Raw genomic sequence first — 18,697 nt, 5'->3', positions numbered from 1 at the left:
TAACTTACCAATTCTGATAATTTATCTGATGAGACTTTGCATTTCTCTGAGGACAATATTCTATTCTGTGAAAAATGCATATTTTGTCTCTTTCTTTCCAATCTTTAATACCTTTCATTTCTTTTCCTGCTTCACTATGCTAAGATCTCCAGTACTGTTTTGAATCTCATTCATTCACTTTTATGTTTGAATTCCCTTTTAAATACACTCACCGAACAGCTACCAGTGCCTGAATATTCTGCTGTGATGGGGAATCAACACCTTCCAAGGTAGTTTATCTCATCCTGGAACAGTTTATTTGGAAGAACCCAACACCCAGATACACAACTTCTTTTGCATTTCCCTTGTACTGACTAGTGTAAAACTCAGATGTCAGCTGGCACCTTCTCTGCCCCTTGGAAACTCTGAAACCCCAATTCCCTAGAATGTTGAATTTAAAGCCCTCGACACAGCGCCTGCTAAATTCCTATAAGTGTTTGGCTCTAATTCATTTGTTTAGAGACAACTCATTAATGTAGATCAGGGGTGGGCAAACTTTTTGACTCGAGGGCCACAATGGGTTCTTAAACTGGACCGGAGGGCCGGAACAAAAGCATGGATGGAGTGTTTGTGTGAACTAATATAAATTCAAAGTAAACATCATTACATAAAAGGGTACGGTCTTTTTTTTTTTTTTTTTAGTTTTATTCATTTCAAACGGGCCGGATCCAGCCCGCGGGCCGTAGTTTGCCCACGGCTGATGTAGATGCTACTTTGCTTCTACCTCACTCCAATGTCACACAGTCCTGTCACCAGATTACACACACAAGCCTTTTCATCTGGAAATCCAAGAATTAAGCTGTCTCTATTAAAGATGTAGGATCCTGCCCTAACCGGTTTGGCTCAGTGGATAGAGCATCCGCCTGCAGACTCAAGGGTCCCAGGTTCGATTCCAGTCAAGGGCATGTACCTTGGTTGCGGGCACATCCCCAGTAGGGGGTGTGCAGGAGGCAGCTGATCGATGTTTCTCTCTCATCGATGTTTCTAACTCTCTATCCCTCTCCCTTTCTGTAAAAAATCAATAAAATATATTTAAAAAAAATAAAGATGTAGGATCCTGAGCAATGGGGTGTCACATCTTGCAATACACAGATTTTAACCGTCTCACTAGCTCCACCTCATTCCTTCTCTTCTCGCTCCCTATCCCCCCTCTTCCTCTCAGGAGCTAACCAAATTTTCGTGTGTGTGAACATGCTTTAGGGACCTCAATAAGTGACTTTTCAAAATGTTTCTTTTAAACAAACTCAGTGCTTCCTTCTAAGACCAATACTGGTCAATAAAAAAGTTGCAGCTTATAATTCTAGGACAAACATAATCTCATGGAACTTTCAACCGTGGTAGGGTTTCATAAAGATGCTATACTCTTTCATAAAGCCTGTCAAATATCTGAAAACAAACTGTTGTGTCCTATGCCTATTGTTCCTTCAGCTGTTCACCCCTTCAGCTGTTCACCCCCAAAACAACTTCCCATTCCTTTTCACAGAGACCTGACCACAAGACTCCTGGCGCAGCTCAAGCTAGCGACATCAATTCTTTATTCTACATGCAGTACATCCATCCTAAATCTAAGCTCCATTAGCTTTATTTACCATATATTTTAAAACCTCTGCTTTAAAAAACATTATAAAAGAATATGCTTGTTGTAAAAGTCAAATAAATTCAGAAGAAAGAGGAAATTCCCTATCATGTCTCTCCTATATTCTACTTTCCCTTATAGGTAACCCATTGCTCACAGTCACAGTATTCTTCTTCCAGATTAAAAAAAATGCATTAATACACTCATATATTTTTTAAAGGGAGTATTATACCATGTATAGTCCTCTGTAATGTGTTTTCTTCATTAACAGTACAACTTAGATTTTTCTATGCCAACACATTTATTTTAATGACAGTACAGAATTTCATAATGGACACAAGAACTCATTTAGCCATTCTGCTATTTGATAGATATCTGCTTTTTATTTTCTTTACTATTAGAAATAATGCTGTAATGAGCATCCACGTACAAATACATATTTGGTTTTCTGTTAGAGCAGTGGTTCTCAACCTTCTGGCCCTTTAAATACAGTTCTTCATGTTGTGACCCAACCATAAAATTATTTTCGTTGCTACTTCATAACTGTAATGTTGCTACTGTTATGAATCGTAATGTAAATATCTGATATTCAGGATGGTCTTAGGCAACCCCTGTGAAAGGGTCATTCAACTGCCAAAGGGGTCGTAACCCACAGGTTGAGAACCACTGTGTTAGAGTCTCAGAAGTCAGGTCAGATAGTGTGGGTATTTAAAATTTGCTTGATACTGTTAAATCATCCTTCCAATGCTATACCAATTTGAACTCTTTCTACCTGTCAATGACAGTATATGTATCCCCATACCTTTGCCCATACTTGGTATCAGTCTTTTAAAATTTTCATATTTGACAGGCTCAAAATAATGGTTGTTCTAATCTTGCCTTCCCTGATGACAGATATAGTTGAGCTTTTTTCCATATGCTTATAGACCTTTTATTTTTCTGTGAATTGCCAATTTTGTTACAGCAGGTTTGTAGAAGCTCTATATATTATGGAATAGTCTGTCTACCTGTGGCATATAGCTTCTCCCAGTCGGCCACTTTTTATGGAGACATTTTTTTATAGAGATGTTTAACATTTTAAATATATTTACTACCTTTCAATCTATTCCATTTTGGAACGAATCTTGTGTTTTGCTTAGAAAGGTCCTCCTTACTCCATGATCATAAAAATACTATTCTATGATAGTAGACACAAACTGGTGTGTTTGTCCTAGGTGTTATTTGTCAGCCTCTTTCCTGATAGGGTTAACTGATGCAAGCACAGTCACACTTGCCCCACACGGTGCCAACCAGATTCTCTTTGCCAGGCAGGACTTTGAAAGCAGCAGAGGCTTCCTGAAAGGACCCTAGAGCCAGCAGAACAGGCCTGCTCTGCCCAAGTGCTGGTAGCCTACCTCATCTTTTGGTTCTGTCAACTTTTCCAGTGTCTCCCCAACTGACAGTTTTGTTGTTTTGCTTCATTTAGTTGTGTTGACTTCTCTGGTTTTTAAATAAAGGAAGTGACTTAGCAGTTAGTATCAGTGAGTGGGTTGTAGTTGAGAAACTGATGGGAGAAATGTGGGTGATGTAAATCTGATTCCTGTGTTCAGATAAAGGGAAAGGAACTTCAGTTATTGCTTGTAATCACCTGGAATGTGTTTCAGCTGGTGGTAAAGGGGTGGGAGAATTCCAATTAAAAGTAGATGAGAAATGCTGACACTGAGAATTACTTCTGACAATGTCAGGTAACAAAACAAGAAAAAGCCCAGCTCCAATATCAAATGCTCACCTGCACAAACAGTGCAAGGCTCAGGGCCTTTCTATGACTGGCTATGTTTTTTGCTGAACCAAATGTTAACATTTCAGAATTTTGCTGGTTGCTAAATGTTAATGACAATGGAATTCACATCTTTCCTGGGTTGCTTGTATGAAAGACAGGGCCTTGGTGAGACAATTGAAATAATGCTGAAAGGCAACAGAGGAGTTGGCAAAGGCCAACTTCTAAAAATCTCTCTACTGTATCTTGTTTTCGTGGTGAAAAGTTCTCTCCACTCTCACTGCTGATGGATATAAGGATGCAAGCATAACACAACCTAGAGCAGTGGTTCTCAACCTTGGCTGCACATTAGAATCACCTTTTTAAAATCCTGATTTCTGGGCCTCCGCCCCATAACAAAGAAACAGAATTTCCAGAGGATGCGGCATTTGGGGCCTTGACTTACGAGTGTCCCGACTAACGAGTTTTTCGAGATACGAGCCGTCTCTCAGCCGATTTTTTGCTTTGAGTTGAGTTGCGAGCTAAAATTCGGGTTACGAGCCAGCTTCAGATACCCCACTGCTAGTTGGCCCAGCGAACGTCACAGTGATTTGACATATGAGTAATTTGAGTTACGAGCTCCGTCACGGAACGAATTAAACTCGTAAGTCAAGGCCCCACTATACATAAACAAGGTAGAAAAGCAAAGGAGCTAATTGAAGCAACTGAAGTAATTCATTGAGTTGGGTCATCAAAAATCATCAAAAAAGGAAAGGAGAGCTTAATTTTTGTATAAGGTCAATTTGTAATTATGGTATGGTTAACTAAACTTTTGAGTTAGTGTAACAGCTCAGGAAACTGGCCAGGATTCTAATAGTGGGCTAGGTTGGCCAGTGGAAACCTGGACTGAATTGGATTCAGCTAGGTAACAATGAAAAGTCAGAAAATCCTTGGCACAAAGTAGTGATCAGTGTTACATGGGATCTAACAGGCTCAACCTTCTTACTGATACTTTCACCATGTCCTTGATGGGATCCACAAGTGCCTTGCTAGAGGGTGTACACTTCTTTCAGAAGTGCTTTCCTAGCTGTCTTTACCACAGTGAGATGCTGGTGGAAGGGACTGGCTTCAAAATGGGATCCTTGATCTTAGTGGGATGGAAGGAGCCTCAGAGGCCATAGTCACCAAGGCTCAAACATTTCTGGTTTTGGATAATTCATTGTGAAGGAATGAGAGGCAGCCAGCCCAGGTCAGTTGAGGAGGCCTGACTAGACTGCCATGCTAGAGAAAGGACCCCTTCTCTACCCAACTCCCAGGCCTGGGTCAGTTTAGAGACCCAGAGCCCTTCAATGATGGGCACACGTAAGGAAGAACCCTTCCACAGCACATCAACAGGCATATACCATGAACCGTCATCTTCATTTCCCCCTAAGATTCTGCAGCCATTTGCCATGGTAACTTCACTAGGTAAAGGGGAATCACCATTTGGGGTCTGGCCTTGAGCTAACTAATTCCTGAGAACCCAGAATGTCATTCTTTTATGCCAGCTAGAATGGAGCTTTTGCAGGCCAGCTGATGGAAGGAGTTTTGGCCTGAGCTGGCCTCACATTAGGAACAAAGTATTTTCCCCATGTATAGTTAGAATAGATATCTATAGCAAGCAGCAAAATACCCACACTAGACTACCTGAAGCCTTTGGATAAGGACTATACAGTAGCAAGAGCAAATGCAAATTGCTGGAGCAGCAATCTCTACCAAATGGTAAGTCCCTAGGTGAGTCACAGAAATCCTAAGTGCTATAGAAGACTTAAAAGTTGCAGGATAATGATGAGATAATCCATGCTTGCTGGGCCATTTTGGATTTTGGAGACAGCATATAACACATGTTGATATCCTGCTTTGACTCCTTTATTGAGTGATCTGAAAACAGAAGGCTCTCCAGCTGATCAAAGCCATGGAGAAACTGGCATAGGGGCCCCCATGTGTCTGGTTAAGGTTGAGCAGGAGAATCATATTAGAAAACCTTAAGATTTGGGGGACAAGACCATGATCTTGTCAGCATACTCTGGTAGAGAATGTAAGTCTAACCATGGGACACTAGATATCCAAATGACTTCAACTAAGAAGTATTATGTGATTCAACAAGCCATAAATTTAGACATGTCCAGCAGAATTCCACCACCAGCTGGAAGTGATGTGTATGGAACATTTGCAACACACCCACTCCCTTTAATAGACACCTCTGACTTCCCGATGATTTCAACAGTTGACTGACGAAGAAAAACATCCAGCCTAGTGTACAAATGGCTCTGAGACATGCTAGCCCATTCTGCTGTGAGGTAATCGACTTAAGAGATGGCCCTGAATGGTATAAAAGAGAAATCCTTCTAATGAACAGAACTTCAAGCAAGGCACCCCACTACCTACTTCATTGGCCATCAGGATCTAAACCGATCCCAAGGTAGTAGACGACTGAAATAAAAAAGATAGGAAGTAGTTATGTCCTCCCAGATGGCACTCATTGCTAACCGCCAAGGAGATCTTGGTTAGCCCTTTCCCTTAATATCCCATTGCTGGCCCAATGAGCCCATGAATATAGTGGCCATGGTAGCCTGGCAATTGGCTCTCACCACAGTATCTATTGAATTTGCCTACCATGCCTCTAAGAACACCAACTCTATTCAAGGATTTACTGGATTGCCTTATCATGGGATCTCAGTGACTATTACCTCTAAACAAAGACTTCATTTCACACATAAAGAGGTATGGCCATGGGGACACATACTCCATTACCCAGAAGCCGTTGGCACTAGACTCTAAAACAGTAGTGTGTCTGCTGGAGACCTAGTGATGGTGCTGAGGCTGGGAACTTTTTTTAAATCCTCACCTGAGAATATGTTTTTATTATTATTATTTTTCTTTGAGAGAGAGAAACATTGATGTGAGAAACAGTGATCAGTTGCCTCCCAAATGCAACCTGACTGGAGATTGAACCCGAAACCTTTGGGTGTGGCACAACCCTCCAACCGAGCCCCCCGGGGCCATCGCTTGGGTGCTATATTGTGGGACCAAGTCTCAAGCAACAATGAGCAAAAATGATGCTGTTTTTTTCAACAGCCAGAAAAAAGGGTCCAAGTTATTCTATTAACTCTTGCCCAGTAAATGGTCTTTTGCTTCAATTCTTGCCTCCCTCCCAGCTATTCTTCACTTGGAGCTAATGATTTTCTCAGAGTGCAAATCTGACCACATATCTCTGTTCCCCTAAACCCTTCACTGGTGGAGCAGATGAGTGGTGACCCACCCACCTGGTAATTGAAGCTCCTTTCCTTCTTGCTATTAGAGCTCCACTAATTTGGACTGGGTTCTGTCAGTTGCAGTAAGCCTATTTCTCCCTTGCTTATGACTGGTTTAAAAAGAAGCATGTGACAAGGGAAGTCTTCAGAAGCTTTTGGGAAAGTTTTCCTCCTTGGTAAAAGGAGACACACAGAAAGAAACAGTCATCCTTTGTCCACTGGATCTTGTGAAACCTCCATGTGGTGCCTTGAACTGGGGTAGCCATTTTGGTGTCACGAGGGGAGCCAACTTCAGTTGAAAGGTGTAAAGTGACTGAGAGTTTACCAATGCCCAAGTTGGTCCTCTATGTCCTCAAATCCATTCCCCTTTCCCTAATCATGACCAGCTTACGCCAATCTATCAGCACCTCTGGTATCAACAGCTGTTGTAGCCCCTAACTGTATTCCCTGCACCTATTCTGATCTCCCCATGGGCCATTCTCTATATAGCACCAGTCATTTTATTTCAAAATACAAACCTGGTTAGTCCATAGCTCTATTTCTTTCACGACAATCTATAAGATCTATAGTCTGGCCTCATCTTCTTGCAGTTTCATTTCTTACTATTCTCTTGAGTCTCTGCCCTTCGGCCACACATAGCCCTTCTTTATTTTCTGAATGGGCCCTTCCCTCACGCACCCTCATTATTAACAGTCTGCTCCTGCTATTTCGAGTGTCTGGAGAGTGCCCCCACCCCACCCCCCCATCTCCCTTCCCCCAATGTCTTTGCCTTTGATTGGGTCTCAATGAAAACATCATTTCTTCAAAGAAGTTCTGACCTGGGATCAGAACCGATGGGCTAGAATCACCAACTGGTAGATTCACAAATATGTTCTGCTTTCTTGAGGGAGTTATAAAAAAATACGAATCTAAATTCCCAAGATGAGGCCTTTACTCTGCAGTCTGCCATGGTCCTCATTTTCCACACTGAGCTACTCCTTGTCTACTTAAGACACTCTGGGATCCCTAATCCAAACTCTAAAAGGCCACCGTTAATACAGGCTCCTACTACTATGCGCCAGTCCTTCATGTCCTATATTGCTATTTGAACTAGTTATTTTTGTTCTTATTTATAGACAGTGAATTTCTTGAGGGTAGAAATTAAATCTGTTTTTGCTCCCCAGCAAATCCCTGGCACCTAGCACATATTAAATGCTTAATAAGTATTTATTACACAAAGTAACAGATGTGATGATGAATGAATAGATGGATAGATAAGGGAGGTGAGACAAATTATTCATTTCCTGTCCATAATCACATAGGAAAGGAGTCAGAAGAACTTGGTGAACATTTTCTCATCTCTTAACCCATTAAAAACCTGTTTTCTCCCCCAACACCTTAGGTCTGCCTTCCTCCCTGCTGACACACTAGTCTCAGCAAAAAACTCACGTTGAATTCCTCTCTGAAGAGTTTGTTGTCATCGGCCATTCTCCGGTTAATCTCCTCTTCCAGCTTGTCTACGGGCAAAGGTGGATACTTCCTGTTGGTGCTTGGAGACCTGGCCAGAAGTGGCACACTCTGGGGCTCTGCAATGCACAAAGGGGAAGGTTAGTTATGTGCCCTGGGGACTAGTCCTTCTCTGGAAACTAAATTGGGGATTCTATCTCATGGACTGAGCTTCCAAGAACTAGAGCTGCTCTCTTCAAGTCTTTTTCCTTTTAGAATAGGGAAATCACTAATTTCTTGTTTTTCTTCTCCATGAAGGTTTCCCATGCCATTAGAGTTCCTTACCCACGTCCTCAGTGCGGCCATTGGATAAGCGGAAAGAATTGGAATGACTCCCAGCTTGCTTGTATTTCTTAAACCTAATGAGAAAATGTGAAAAACTAAGCACAGAGGCAGAAGAGACCAATCATTGGCTTTGTATTTCCACTTTCAATTCAGCCTTTCTAAATCTTCTTTACCAAATAAACAGGCTTTTTTTAAAAAAAATAATTGACTTCAGAGAGGAAGGGGGAGAGTGAGAGAAATAGAAACATCAATGATGAGAGAGAATCATTGATTGGCTGCCTCCTGCACACCCCCGACTGCGGATCGAGCCTGCAACCCGGGCATGTGCCCTGACCAGGAATCGAATCTGGGACCCTTCAGTCCTCGGGCTGGTGCTCTATCTACTGAGCCAAACCAGCTAGGGCTAACCAGGCTCTTTTAAGAGACAGGTCCTGCACATGGTGCTCCTGCTCACCCTCAGCACACTAGAACAGCGGTCGCCAACCTTTCGGACCCCACGAACCACATGTGGTCCGCAGACCACCGGTTGGCGACCGCAGCACTAGAATCCAACCCAGGTATCACCAAGAGTATATTCTAGCTTGTGTGACACTGTGCAGTTCTAGTTCCAGAACTCCCTGAAGATTACAGTCATACCAGGTGAAAAAAGGATGAGTGGGTAGAGTATAGTAGGGGGAAGGAGTAGATAAGAATATCCATATCAAACAAAAATTCTGTTATTTCCCCAGTGCAACCAGGGAAAAGACCAGAGTTTCAGACTGGGTGAGCACAGGTCTGGTCTCAAGTCTCCTGCAGGATGGTGGATACACATGACAAATTATAGGGGTGTCCAAGGTTCCCCTCTCTTTATATCTGTAGAACAGAAAGAGCACACAGAGCAGCTTAAAGCCAAAGATAAGGGCGAAGTTAAGCCTAATTAGTCAGGGCAGTAGGAAGATAACAAATACACTTTCCTCTTCTCTCCCTTGGGTTCCCCTTTCTTGTTTTTGTTCCCTGTTTGAGTAGTATTATCTGGAGGACCTTGAAAGAAAGTCAGAAAGGGGAACCCTATAACTCACATGGTTTAGTGCAGTATGCCAGGGTAAGGAGTCCTAGAGGGGTTTGGGGACAAAGCCCCAGGTATAAATATTTTATATGCTTTATTATATAGAGACCAGGGGATTTTTAGGGGTTGCTTCAACAGGGCTAGATATGAAGATCTTAAACACTTATCAATAATAATACAGACTGTGGCTTCTTCCCTCAACCTCCAAACCACCATCCTGGACTTTAGATTGCAGTAGAGTTGGGAGGCTGGACTTGGATAGGTGGAAGCCAAGAGAAGGGGCTGGGTCTTTAGGAAGACTATGTGGCTTTTAAATAATTTCTAAGTAGAAATTTAATCTTATGAGCACTATCCTGAGTCATTTCCCTCTATCCTCTTAATTATTCTCATCCTACTGTCTTCTGAGCTATGCAGGCTTGAGGCCCTGGGGTTACTGAAATAGAGTCCACGAGAATGGAGAAGCATTAGTTCACATGCTCACCTTAACATGTACAGAACTATGATAATAAAGACGATCACTAGCAGAGAGGACAGGGCCACCATCACTGCAATAATGGGCGTTTCATCTGAAATTGAGAAAAGAAAACATGTCATTACCATTGTGTGCAATGGAGGGCTCAAGTTGGGTGCTCCGGGAAATACCCAGGAAGAAGGGCTCATTCAATGCTTCTGTAGAGACAGGGCATGAACAAAATGAGTGAGAGAGACAACACTTCCTACTGCTACCCTATCTCTGCTTATCATACATTTGTTTTCTGTCTCCCTGCATTTAAAAAATATATTTTTATTGATTTCAAAGGGGAAGGGAGAGGAAAAGAGAGATAGAAATATCAATGATTAGAGAGAATCATTGATTGGCTGCCTCCTGCTGGGGACCAAGCCCACAATCCGGACATATGCCCTTGACCAAAATCAAACCCGGGACCCTTCAGTCTGCAGGCCAATGCTCTTTCCACTGAACAAAACCGGCCAGAGCTGTCTCCCTGCATTTGAATAAAAGCTCTTTGAAGGCATAGACTGTTTTGTCCATTGCTATAGAGCCTAAAACAGTGCTTAGTACATAAACAAATAAATATTTGAAAGCATGAACACATCCAATCCTGATGGCAATCTAGGTAAGAGGGTCAACAACATACTCTCTCCCCAGCCTTTTTTTTTTTTTTTTTTAATCCTCTCTCCCCAGCCTTAATGGGCTCCACCAAGAGCAGTGATGGCGAACCTTTTGAGCTCGGCGTGTCAGCATTTTGAAAAACCCTAACTTAACTCTGGTGCCGTGTCACATATAGAAATTTTTTGATATTTGCAACCATAATAAAACAAAGACTTATATTTTTTATATTTATTTTATATATTTAAATGCCATTTAACAAAGAAAAATCAACCAAAAAAATGAGTTCGCGTGTCACCTCTGACACGCGTGTCATAGGTTCGCCATCACTGACCTAGAGGAAGACAGGAGATAAAAGAATTTTCCTGTCATAAACTCAGATTGTTTCCTGGCATAGAGAATACTGTTCCTGATTAAAGCAAGCAGACATTAGATCCTTAAGCACTATGTATCCAAAATGCCGGTACTCTTTACTACTTCTTTCCACAGGCAGAATCCCAACTACAGCAAGATATGGCTTGGAGATATATTGGAAGGCAGGTTCTTGGATTTCCATTCCATAGGGCCTGGCTTCCTTTCCATCCAATATTTAGCTTTCTTTCTTATGGCAGCTAACCAGGTGCTGACTCATTCTCCTCCACTCTCATGCCCCTACCACTAACTACACAACATCTTGAGTTTGTAACTAACTTCATCATTTTCCATCCTACTAAAAGAGAGGACAAGTCCCTCCCATGTGAAAGTCAATCCTGTTACACATCTATTATTGTTACCTCAAAGACTTGTCTTCTTGACCTCATTTACCCCCCTCTACTCACCAACAGCCCCATGCTTCACAGTCAACTTCTCACAACAGTTGTCTTATAAAAACAGTCATTTTCTCTAATTCTTTACCTCTGGATAACTCCTTAGCCTATTTTGTTCTTGACTCCTACCTCAGTGCTCCATTTAAATTGCTCATCAAGCCCAGCTGGTGTGGCTCAGTGGTTGAGCATGGACCGATGAACCAGATCAACGGTTCAATTCCTAGTCAGGGCACATGCCTGGGTTGCGGGCTCGATCCCCTGTGGGGGTGTGCAAGAGGCAGCCAAGCAATGATTCTCATCATTGATGTTTCTATCTCTCTCTCTCTCCCTTCCTCTCTGAAACCAATAAAAATATATTTAAAAATAAATAAATAAAAATTAAAAAACTCATCAAGAACACACAAATGGCATATTACCAAATCCAATGGAAACATTCCCATTCACACCTGATTCAACCTCTTAGTAGCATTCATTAAAAAAATATTTATAAAAAAAAATGTTTATAGACCAGCAATTCTATGCTAGGCACTGTTCTAGACCATGGGAAAAGAAAAGTGAGGGGATACTGTTCATTAACAAGTAAACACATAATTTCAGAAAGGGACAAGTGCTATGAAGAAAACAGTATGATTAATTCAAATGGCAGCAGAGTAAGGGGAAAGCACACTCACTTCCTCTCAGGATCAAACTGAAATTACAACTAAATTATAGAACAATAAACCTGATAACCAACTGAACTAGCTAAACATAAGTCTTATAACCAAGGATTTACAGAAGCAGCCTGGCAGGAAGGGTGGAGATGCGAAAAGAGCTGTGAATCTTGAGGGGTGGCATGTACGGTGGCTGAGAATCTTGAGGGGTATCTCAGGTGCAAAGGTTCCCTCTGACGCACAAGGAGTCTTAACCACATGTGGGGCTCCCCAGCCTGGAGCACCAGAGCAGGGAAGAGATGCCCATATAATATCTGACTGTGAAAAATCAGTGAAGATCTATCCACCAGGGAGTGTGCTAGAAACCCAGGCGCCTTCTTGAAGGGCCAAAGCACAAAATCTCATTTGTGGGCACTCACCCTGGGCTCCAGTGGAAGAAAGGCAGCTCAGAGGGTTGTGTGGCTTTGGGGAGAAGGTTAAAGGATCAGCTGCCAAGGGTCCTGTGCTGATTCCCTCACCCGCACTGCCAACAGAAACCATCTTTCCTAGATCAAGTACTCCCCTCCGTATAGCATCAAACTAAGAAAATGCACTAGCCCCACTCTCCCAACTCCCTGTGGCCTGCCGTGCCAAGCTCCCCTTCCTCCGCATAGCCAAATCTTGGTCTGTTTTAGCCTGATGAACTCTGCTGGCCTCACCAGGACAGCCCCCTGAGATCCCACCCACCACAAAGATCCCCAGGCCCCTAGTAGGTGGCAGCTGGCCTTGTTGTACCCTGAGACTTTTGCTGAGTATCATCAGACTCAGTTCTGGTGCGAAGTCTTAATTTGTATCAACCTGGAGAACACCAATAGCCCCTACCTAGTGACTAACTGAGAAGCTATCATGCAACCCGCCTACCACCAGAGTCTTTCAGTGACTTAGCCTAACAGGTAGCTGGCGGCAGATCTCAGGGTATCTTGGGCCTTTTGCTGACTTGTCCCTAAACTTGGTGCCCATGGAAGCCAGCCTTGGTATGCAATTTGCCCTCTCTCATGCACACCCATGCCCAGCAGGGCAACCACAAACCCAAACCATGGATTGCTTTGTAGCTCCAAACATGTAGCCGAGGGCAAGGCACGGGCAGCCCCTGATACTGATCTGCACCCATGTCCTTCTCAAAGAGGCCCCAGAACCAACACACCTGGTGGCAGGCTTCAGACCACATCAGATCATGACCTAATTAGCTCCACAAGTGGCATACCCAAAAGGAGCTCTTGGTAGGCACCAGACCCTGCAGGCATGAATTCCGTGTTGTGGGGTCAGGCCCCACACAGACGATCGTACATTGTGGTTGGTGTTGATTCTCATAGCCAACCTGAGACTCAATCCCACTCACGGACAGGCCAACTATAAGACTCAACTACAAAAGGAGGGCTCACATGACCCACACAAGAAACATTCCTGGAGCACAGGTGATCAGGGAGACTACACCACTGAGCTCCACAAGACACCTACTACATAAGACCACAATACCAAGACTGGGAAACACAGCAGATCTACCTAATACACAGAAACAAGTACAAAGAGGCAGCCAAAATGGGGAGAAAAAAAGCCTCAAATAAAGAAAAGGAGTAATCCCCAGTAAAAGAACTAAATGAAATGGAGGCAAATAATCTACAAGATACAGAATTCAAAACAATGGTTATAAAAATGCTCAAAACACTTAGGAAAAGAATGGATGAACTTAGAGAGAACTTAAGCAAATAGATAGTAAACATACAAAAGGACACAGAAATCATAAAAAAGAACCAGCTGTGAATGAAAAATGCAATGTCTGAAATGAAGAATATACTAAATGCAATCAATAACCTTAGGTAAAGCAGACGAATGAATCAGTGATTTGGAAGACAAGGTAGCAGAAAACATGCAATCAGAGCAGCAAAAAGAGAAAAAGAATTTTTTTTAAAAAAATGAGGCTAGTTTGAGGAACTTCTGGAACAACATCAAGTAATAATATCTGCATCACTGGGTTCCAGAAGGAACTGAAAGAGAGCAAGAGACTGAGAATCTATTTAAAGAAATAATGACTGAAAACTTCCCAAAACTGGTAAAGGAAAAAGACGCAAAAGTCCAGGAAGCAGAGAGAGTCCCAAACAAAATGAACCCAAAAAGGTCCACACCCTGACATATCATAATTAAAATGGCAAAGGTTAAAGACAAAGAGCATCAAAAGAAAGACAGTTAGTTACCTATAAGGGATCTCCCTTAAGACCACCAGCTGATTTCTCAACAGAAACATTTCAGGCCAGAAGGACTGGATGAAATATTCAAAGTGATAAAAAGCAAGGATCTATAACCAAGACTACTCTACCCAGCAAGGCTATCATTTAAAATTGAAGGAGAAATAAAGAGCTTCACAGACAAGAAAAAACTAAATGAGTTTTCATTACCACCAAACCAATATTACACAAAAAATGTTAAAGGGACTTCTTTAAGAAAAGAAAAGAAGAAAAAAAGAGAATTAAATGTTCCAATTAGACATAGTATAGCTGGATGCATAAGAAAATAACAGCCATATACAGGGTGGGGCAAAAGTTTATAGTTGTTTATATGAAAAATAACACAATAATTAATAAATAATATTACAAGAGTAAACTGTGTTTCACGTATTCACAACTGTACACCTAACTTTTGCCCTACCTTGTATATGCTATCTACAACAGACCCACCTCAGAATGAAAGATACACACACACTAAAAGTAAAGGGTTAGAAAAGGATATTCCATGTAAATCAAAACAAAAGAAAAGGCTGGGGTAGCAATACTTAAATCAGACAAAACAGACTTTAAAACAAAGGCAGTAATAAGAGACAAAGAAAGACATTACCTAATGATAAAGGGGTCAATCCAACAAGAGCATAAAACCCTTGTAAACAGTTATGTACCCAACAACATAGGAGCACATAAATATATAAAGCAAATACTGGCCCTGGCCAGGTAGCTTGGTCAGTTGGAACATCATCCCATACACCAAAAGGTTGCAGGTTCGATTCCCTGTCAGGGCACATGTCTGGGTTACAGGTTTGATCCTTGGTTAGGGTGCGTCTGGGAGGCAACTGACTATCAATTCTCTCTCACATAGATGTTTCCCTCTCCCTCTCTCTCCCCACCCCGCCCTCCCTTCCTCTCTTTTTAAAATCAATAAAAAACATATACTCGGGTGAGGATTAAATAAATAAAGCAAATATTGAGGGATATAAAGGGAGAGATCTACAGTAAAACAGTCATAGTAGGGGATTTTAACATTCTATTGACATAAATGGACTGTTCTTCCAGACAGAAAATCAATAAGGAAACAGTGGCCTTACATGATACTCTAAACCAGTGGTCGGCAAACTGTGGCTCGCGAGCCACATGTGGCTCTTTGGTCCCTTGAGTGTGGCTCTTCCACAAAATACCACGTGCGGGCGTGCACATACAGTGTGATTGAAACTTTGTGGCCCATGCGCAGAAGTCGGTATTTTGTAGAAGAGCCACACTCAAGGGGCCAAAGAGCCGCATGTGACTCACGAGCCGCAGTTTGCCAACCACTGCTCTAAACCAGTGGTTCTCAACCTTGGCTGCACATTAGAATCACCTGGGAATCTTTTTAAAATCCTGATTTCTGGGCTGCATCCTCCGGAAAGTCTGTTTCTTTGTTACTAATGTTGTGGCCCCACCCCATAACAAAGAAACAGAATTTCCGGAGGATGAGGCCCAGAAATCAGGATTTTAAAAAGATTCCCAGTCAACGAAGGAAAAATACCACATGATCTCACTCATTCATGGATAATAAAGATCATTATAAACTTATGAACAAAAATAGATACAGAGGCAGAGCTGCCTAAAACAGATTGTCAAACTGCAGCGGGAAGGCCGGGGAGAGTAGGAGGGCAGAAGCGGGAATAAGAGATCAACCGAAGGACTTATATGCATGCATATAAGCATAACCAATGGACATAAGACACTGGGGGGTAGGGGAGGCCAGGAGATTGTCAAGGGCGGGGGAAAAAAGGAGACATATGTAATACCCTTTGTAATACTTTAAGCAATAAAACAATAAAAAAAGATTCCCAGGTGATTCTAATGTGCAGCCAAGGTTGAGAACCACTGCTCTAAACCAACTGGATTTAATTTATATTTTCAGAACATTTCACCCCAAAGCAACAGAATATACATTCTTTTCAGATGCACATGAAACGTTTTCCAGGACAGATCACATATTAGGATGCAAAAAAGTCTCAATAAATTTAAGAACAATAAAATCATATCAAGCACTGTAATGGTCTAAAATTAGAAATCCATTACAAGAAAAAAAAAAACTGAAAAACACAAACACATGAAGGCTAAATAATATTTTACTAAAAATGAATAGGTTAACAATGAGATCAAAGGAAAAATTTCAAGAAATACCTGAGACAAATGAAAATGAAAACACAAAATCTATGGGACACAGCGAAAGCAGTCCTAAAAGGTAAATTCACAGAATTACAGGTCTACCTCAAGAAACAAAAAATATCAAATAAACAATCATGCTATCTGATATCAAACTACTAGTATACTACAAGTCTATAGTAGGCAAAACAGCATAGTACTAGCAAAACCAAACAAAACCAAACAGACACATAAATCAATGGAACAGAATAAAGAGCCCAGAAATAAACTCACACCTATATGGTCAAGTACTATTTGACAAAAGAGGCAAGAACATGCAATACGGTAAAGACAGTGTATTCAATAAATAGTATTTGAAACAGTGGACAGATAACATGCAAAAAATGAAATGAGACCACTTTCTTGCATTATATAACAGATTAAAAACTTAAACGTAAGACTCAAAACCAAAAAATTCATAGAAGAAAACAAAGGTAGTAACATCTCTAACATTTTTCTTAGCAATGATTTTTTCCGATATATCTCCTCACACAGGGAAACAAAACAAAACAAAAACAAACAAATGGGACTACATCAAACTAAAAAGGTTTTCAGAGCAAGGGAAACCATCAGTAAAACCATCAATAAACCATCTACCAAATGAGAGAAGATATTTGCCAATGATAATCTATTAAGGGGTTAATGTCCAAAATTTATAAAGAACTCATACAACTGAACACCAAAAAAAACTCCACACCAAACAATCCAATTCAAAAATGGGCTGAGAATCTGAATAGACACTTTTCCAAAAAGGACATACAGATGTCACCTTGCCCATTTACAATAGCTCAGTGGATAGAACATCGGCCTGTAGAATGAAGGGTCCCAGGCTCGATTCCGGTCAAGGGTACATGCCTGGGTTGTGGGTTCGATCCCCAGTCGGGGTCGTGCAGGAGGCAACCAATCAATGATTCTCTCGCATCATTGATCTCTCTCCCTCTCCCTTCCTCTCTGAAATCAATTTAAAAAAAAAGACATACACATATCTAATAGACATATAAAAAGATGCTCAATGTCACTAATCACCAGAGAAATGAAAATTCAAACCTCAATGAGATATCAACTCACACCTGTCAGAATGGCTATCATCAATAAATCAACAAACAATAAGTGTTGGCAAAAATGTGGAGAAAAGGGAACCCTCATGCACTGTTGGTGGGAATGTAGCCATTATGGAAACCAGTATGGAGGGTCCTCAAAAATATTAAAAATGAAACTGCCTTATGGCCCACCAATTCCTCTTTTGGGTATTTATCCAAAGAAATCCAAAACACTAATTCAAAAGAATATATGCACTCCTATGTTCATTGCTGCGTTACTTACATAGCCAAGATATGGAAGCAACCCAAATGCTCAATAGATGAGTGGATAAAAAAGTTGTGGTATATGTATACAATGGAATTTTACTCGGCCATAAAAAATAATGCAATCTTACCATTTGTGATAGCGTGGATGGACCTAGAGGATATTATGCTAAGTGAAATAAGTCAGTCAGAGAAAAAGAAATGATTTCACTTACATGTGAACAAAATCGAAACAGACTCATAGATACAGAGAACAGACTGATGGTTGTATGTGTGGTTTGCAAGACTGGGTGATAAAGGTGAAGGAAAGGATTAAGAAGTACAAACTGGTAGTTAGAAAATAGTCCCAGGGAATATAGTTAACAATAATATGATAACTATGTATAATGCCTGGCGGATACTGGAAATATTGGGGAGGGGTAAGCATTTTGTGAAGTATAAGATTGACTACTGTGCTCTATACCTGAAAATAATACTGAATGTAAACTGTAATTAAAAAAAAATAAAACATCAGTAATTTAAAGAAAGAAAAGAATGGTAGGGAATTAGGGAGTGATGGGTAAGAAGGGGCAGATTCGGCTATTTTAGAGTAGTTTGGGAAGGCCTGAAGTGGTTATGAGGTCTACGTAATGTGAAGAAGTGAACTATGCAAATATTGGGCAAATATTTCTAGCACAGGGAACAGCAAGTACAATAGCTCTTAGGAGCTTGGCAGGTTCAAAAACAACACAAAATCCAGTTTTAGTAAAATGTTGCTGAAGAAGGAGGCAAGAGCCAGAAAACTTAGGACTTGGTAGGCCATTGTAGTTGAGTGTGGATTTAATTCTGAATGTGATGAGAAACACTATGTGATTGGAGGGCTTTGAACATGGTAGAGAAATAATTGGATTTACATTCTTTTAAAAGTTCAGCTAGCT

At 41.3% G+C, this 18,697-nt stretch overlaps 1 protein-coding gene across 8 annotated transcripts in view; it reads right to left on the bottom strand.

Moving 5' to 3' along the window:
- Positions 1-18,697, bottom strand: part of PTPRA (protein tyrosine phosphatase, receptor type A) — a 128,725-nt gene that overhangs the window by 30,977 nt on the left and 79,051 nt on the right. For 5 of the 8 annotated variants that reach the window (XM_006096393.3, XM_006096389.3, XM_006096392.3 and 2 more), the window contains 3 exons: positions 9,940-10,024; positions 8,414-8,487; positions 8,072-8,208 (listed from right to left, as the gene is read on the bottom strand). In XM_006096393.3, the coding sequence (XP_006096455.1) occupies positions 8,072-8,208; positions 8,414-8,487; positions 9,940-10,024 (296 nt within the window). Of the gene's footprint in view, positions 1-3,009; positions 3,030-8,071; positions 8,209-8,413; positions 8,488-9,939; positions 10,025-18,697 lie in introns of those variants that run through there. The other 3 variants (XM_023760315.1, XM_023760317.1, XM_023760316.1) reach the window with 2 other exon arrangements.

This window comes from Myotis lucifugus, unplaced genomic scaffold, assembly GCF_000147115.1.
Source record: "Myotis lucifugus unplaced genomic scaffold, Myoluc2.0 scaffold_178, whole genome shotgun sequence".
Classification (NCBI taxonomy): domain Eukaryota; kingdom Metazoa; phylum Chordata; class Mammalia; order Chiroptera; family Vespertilionidae; genus Myotis; species Myotis lucifugus.
Note: the sequence above shows the minus strand (reverse complement) of the source record. Positions and strands in the feature narration are given on the sequence as shown.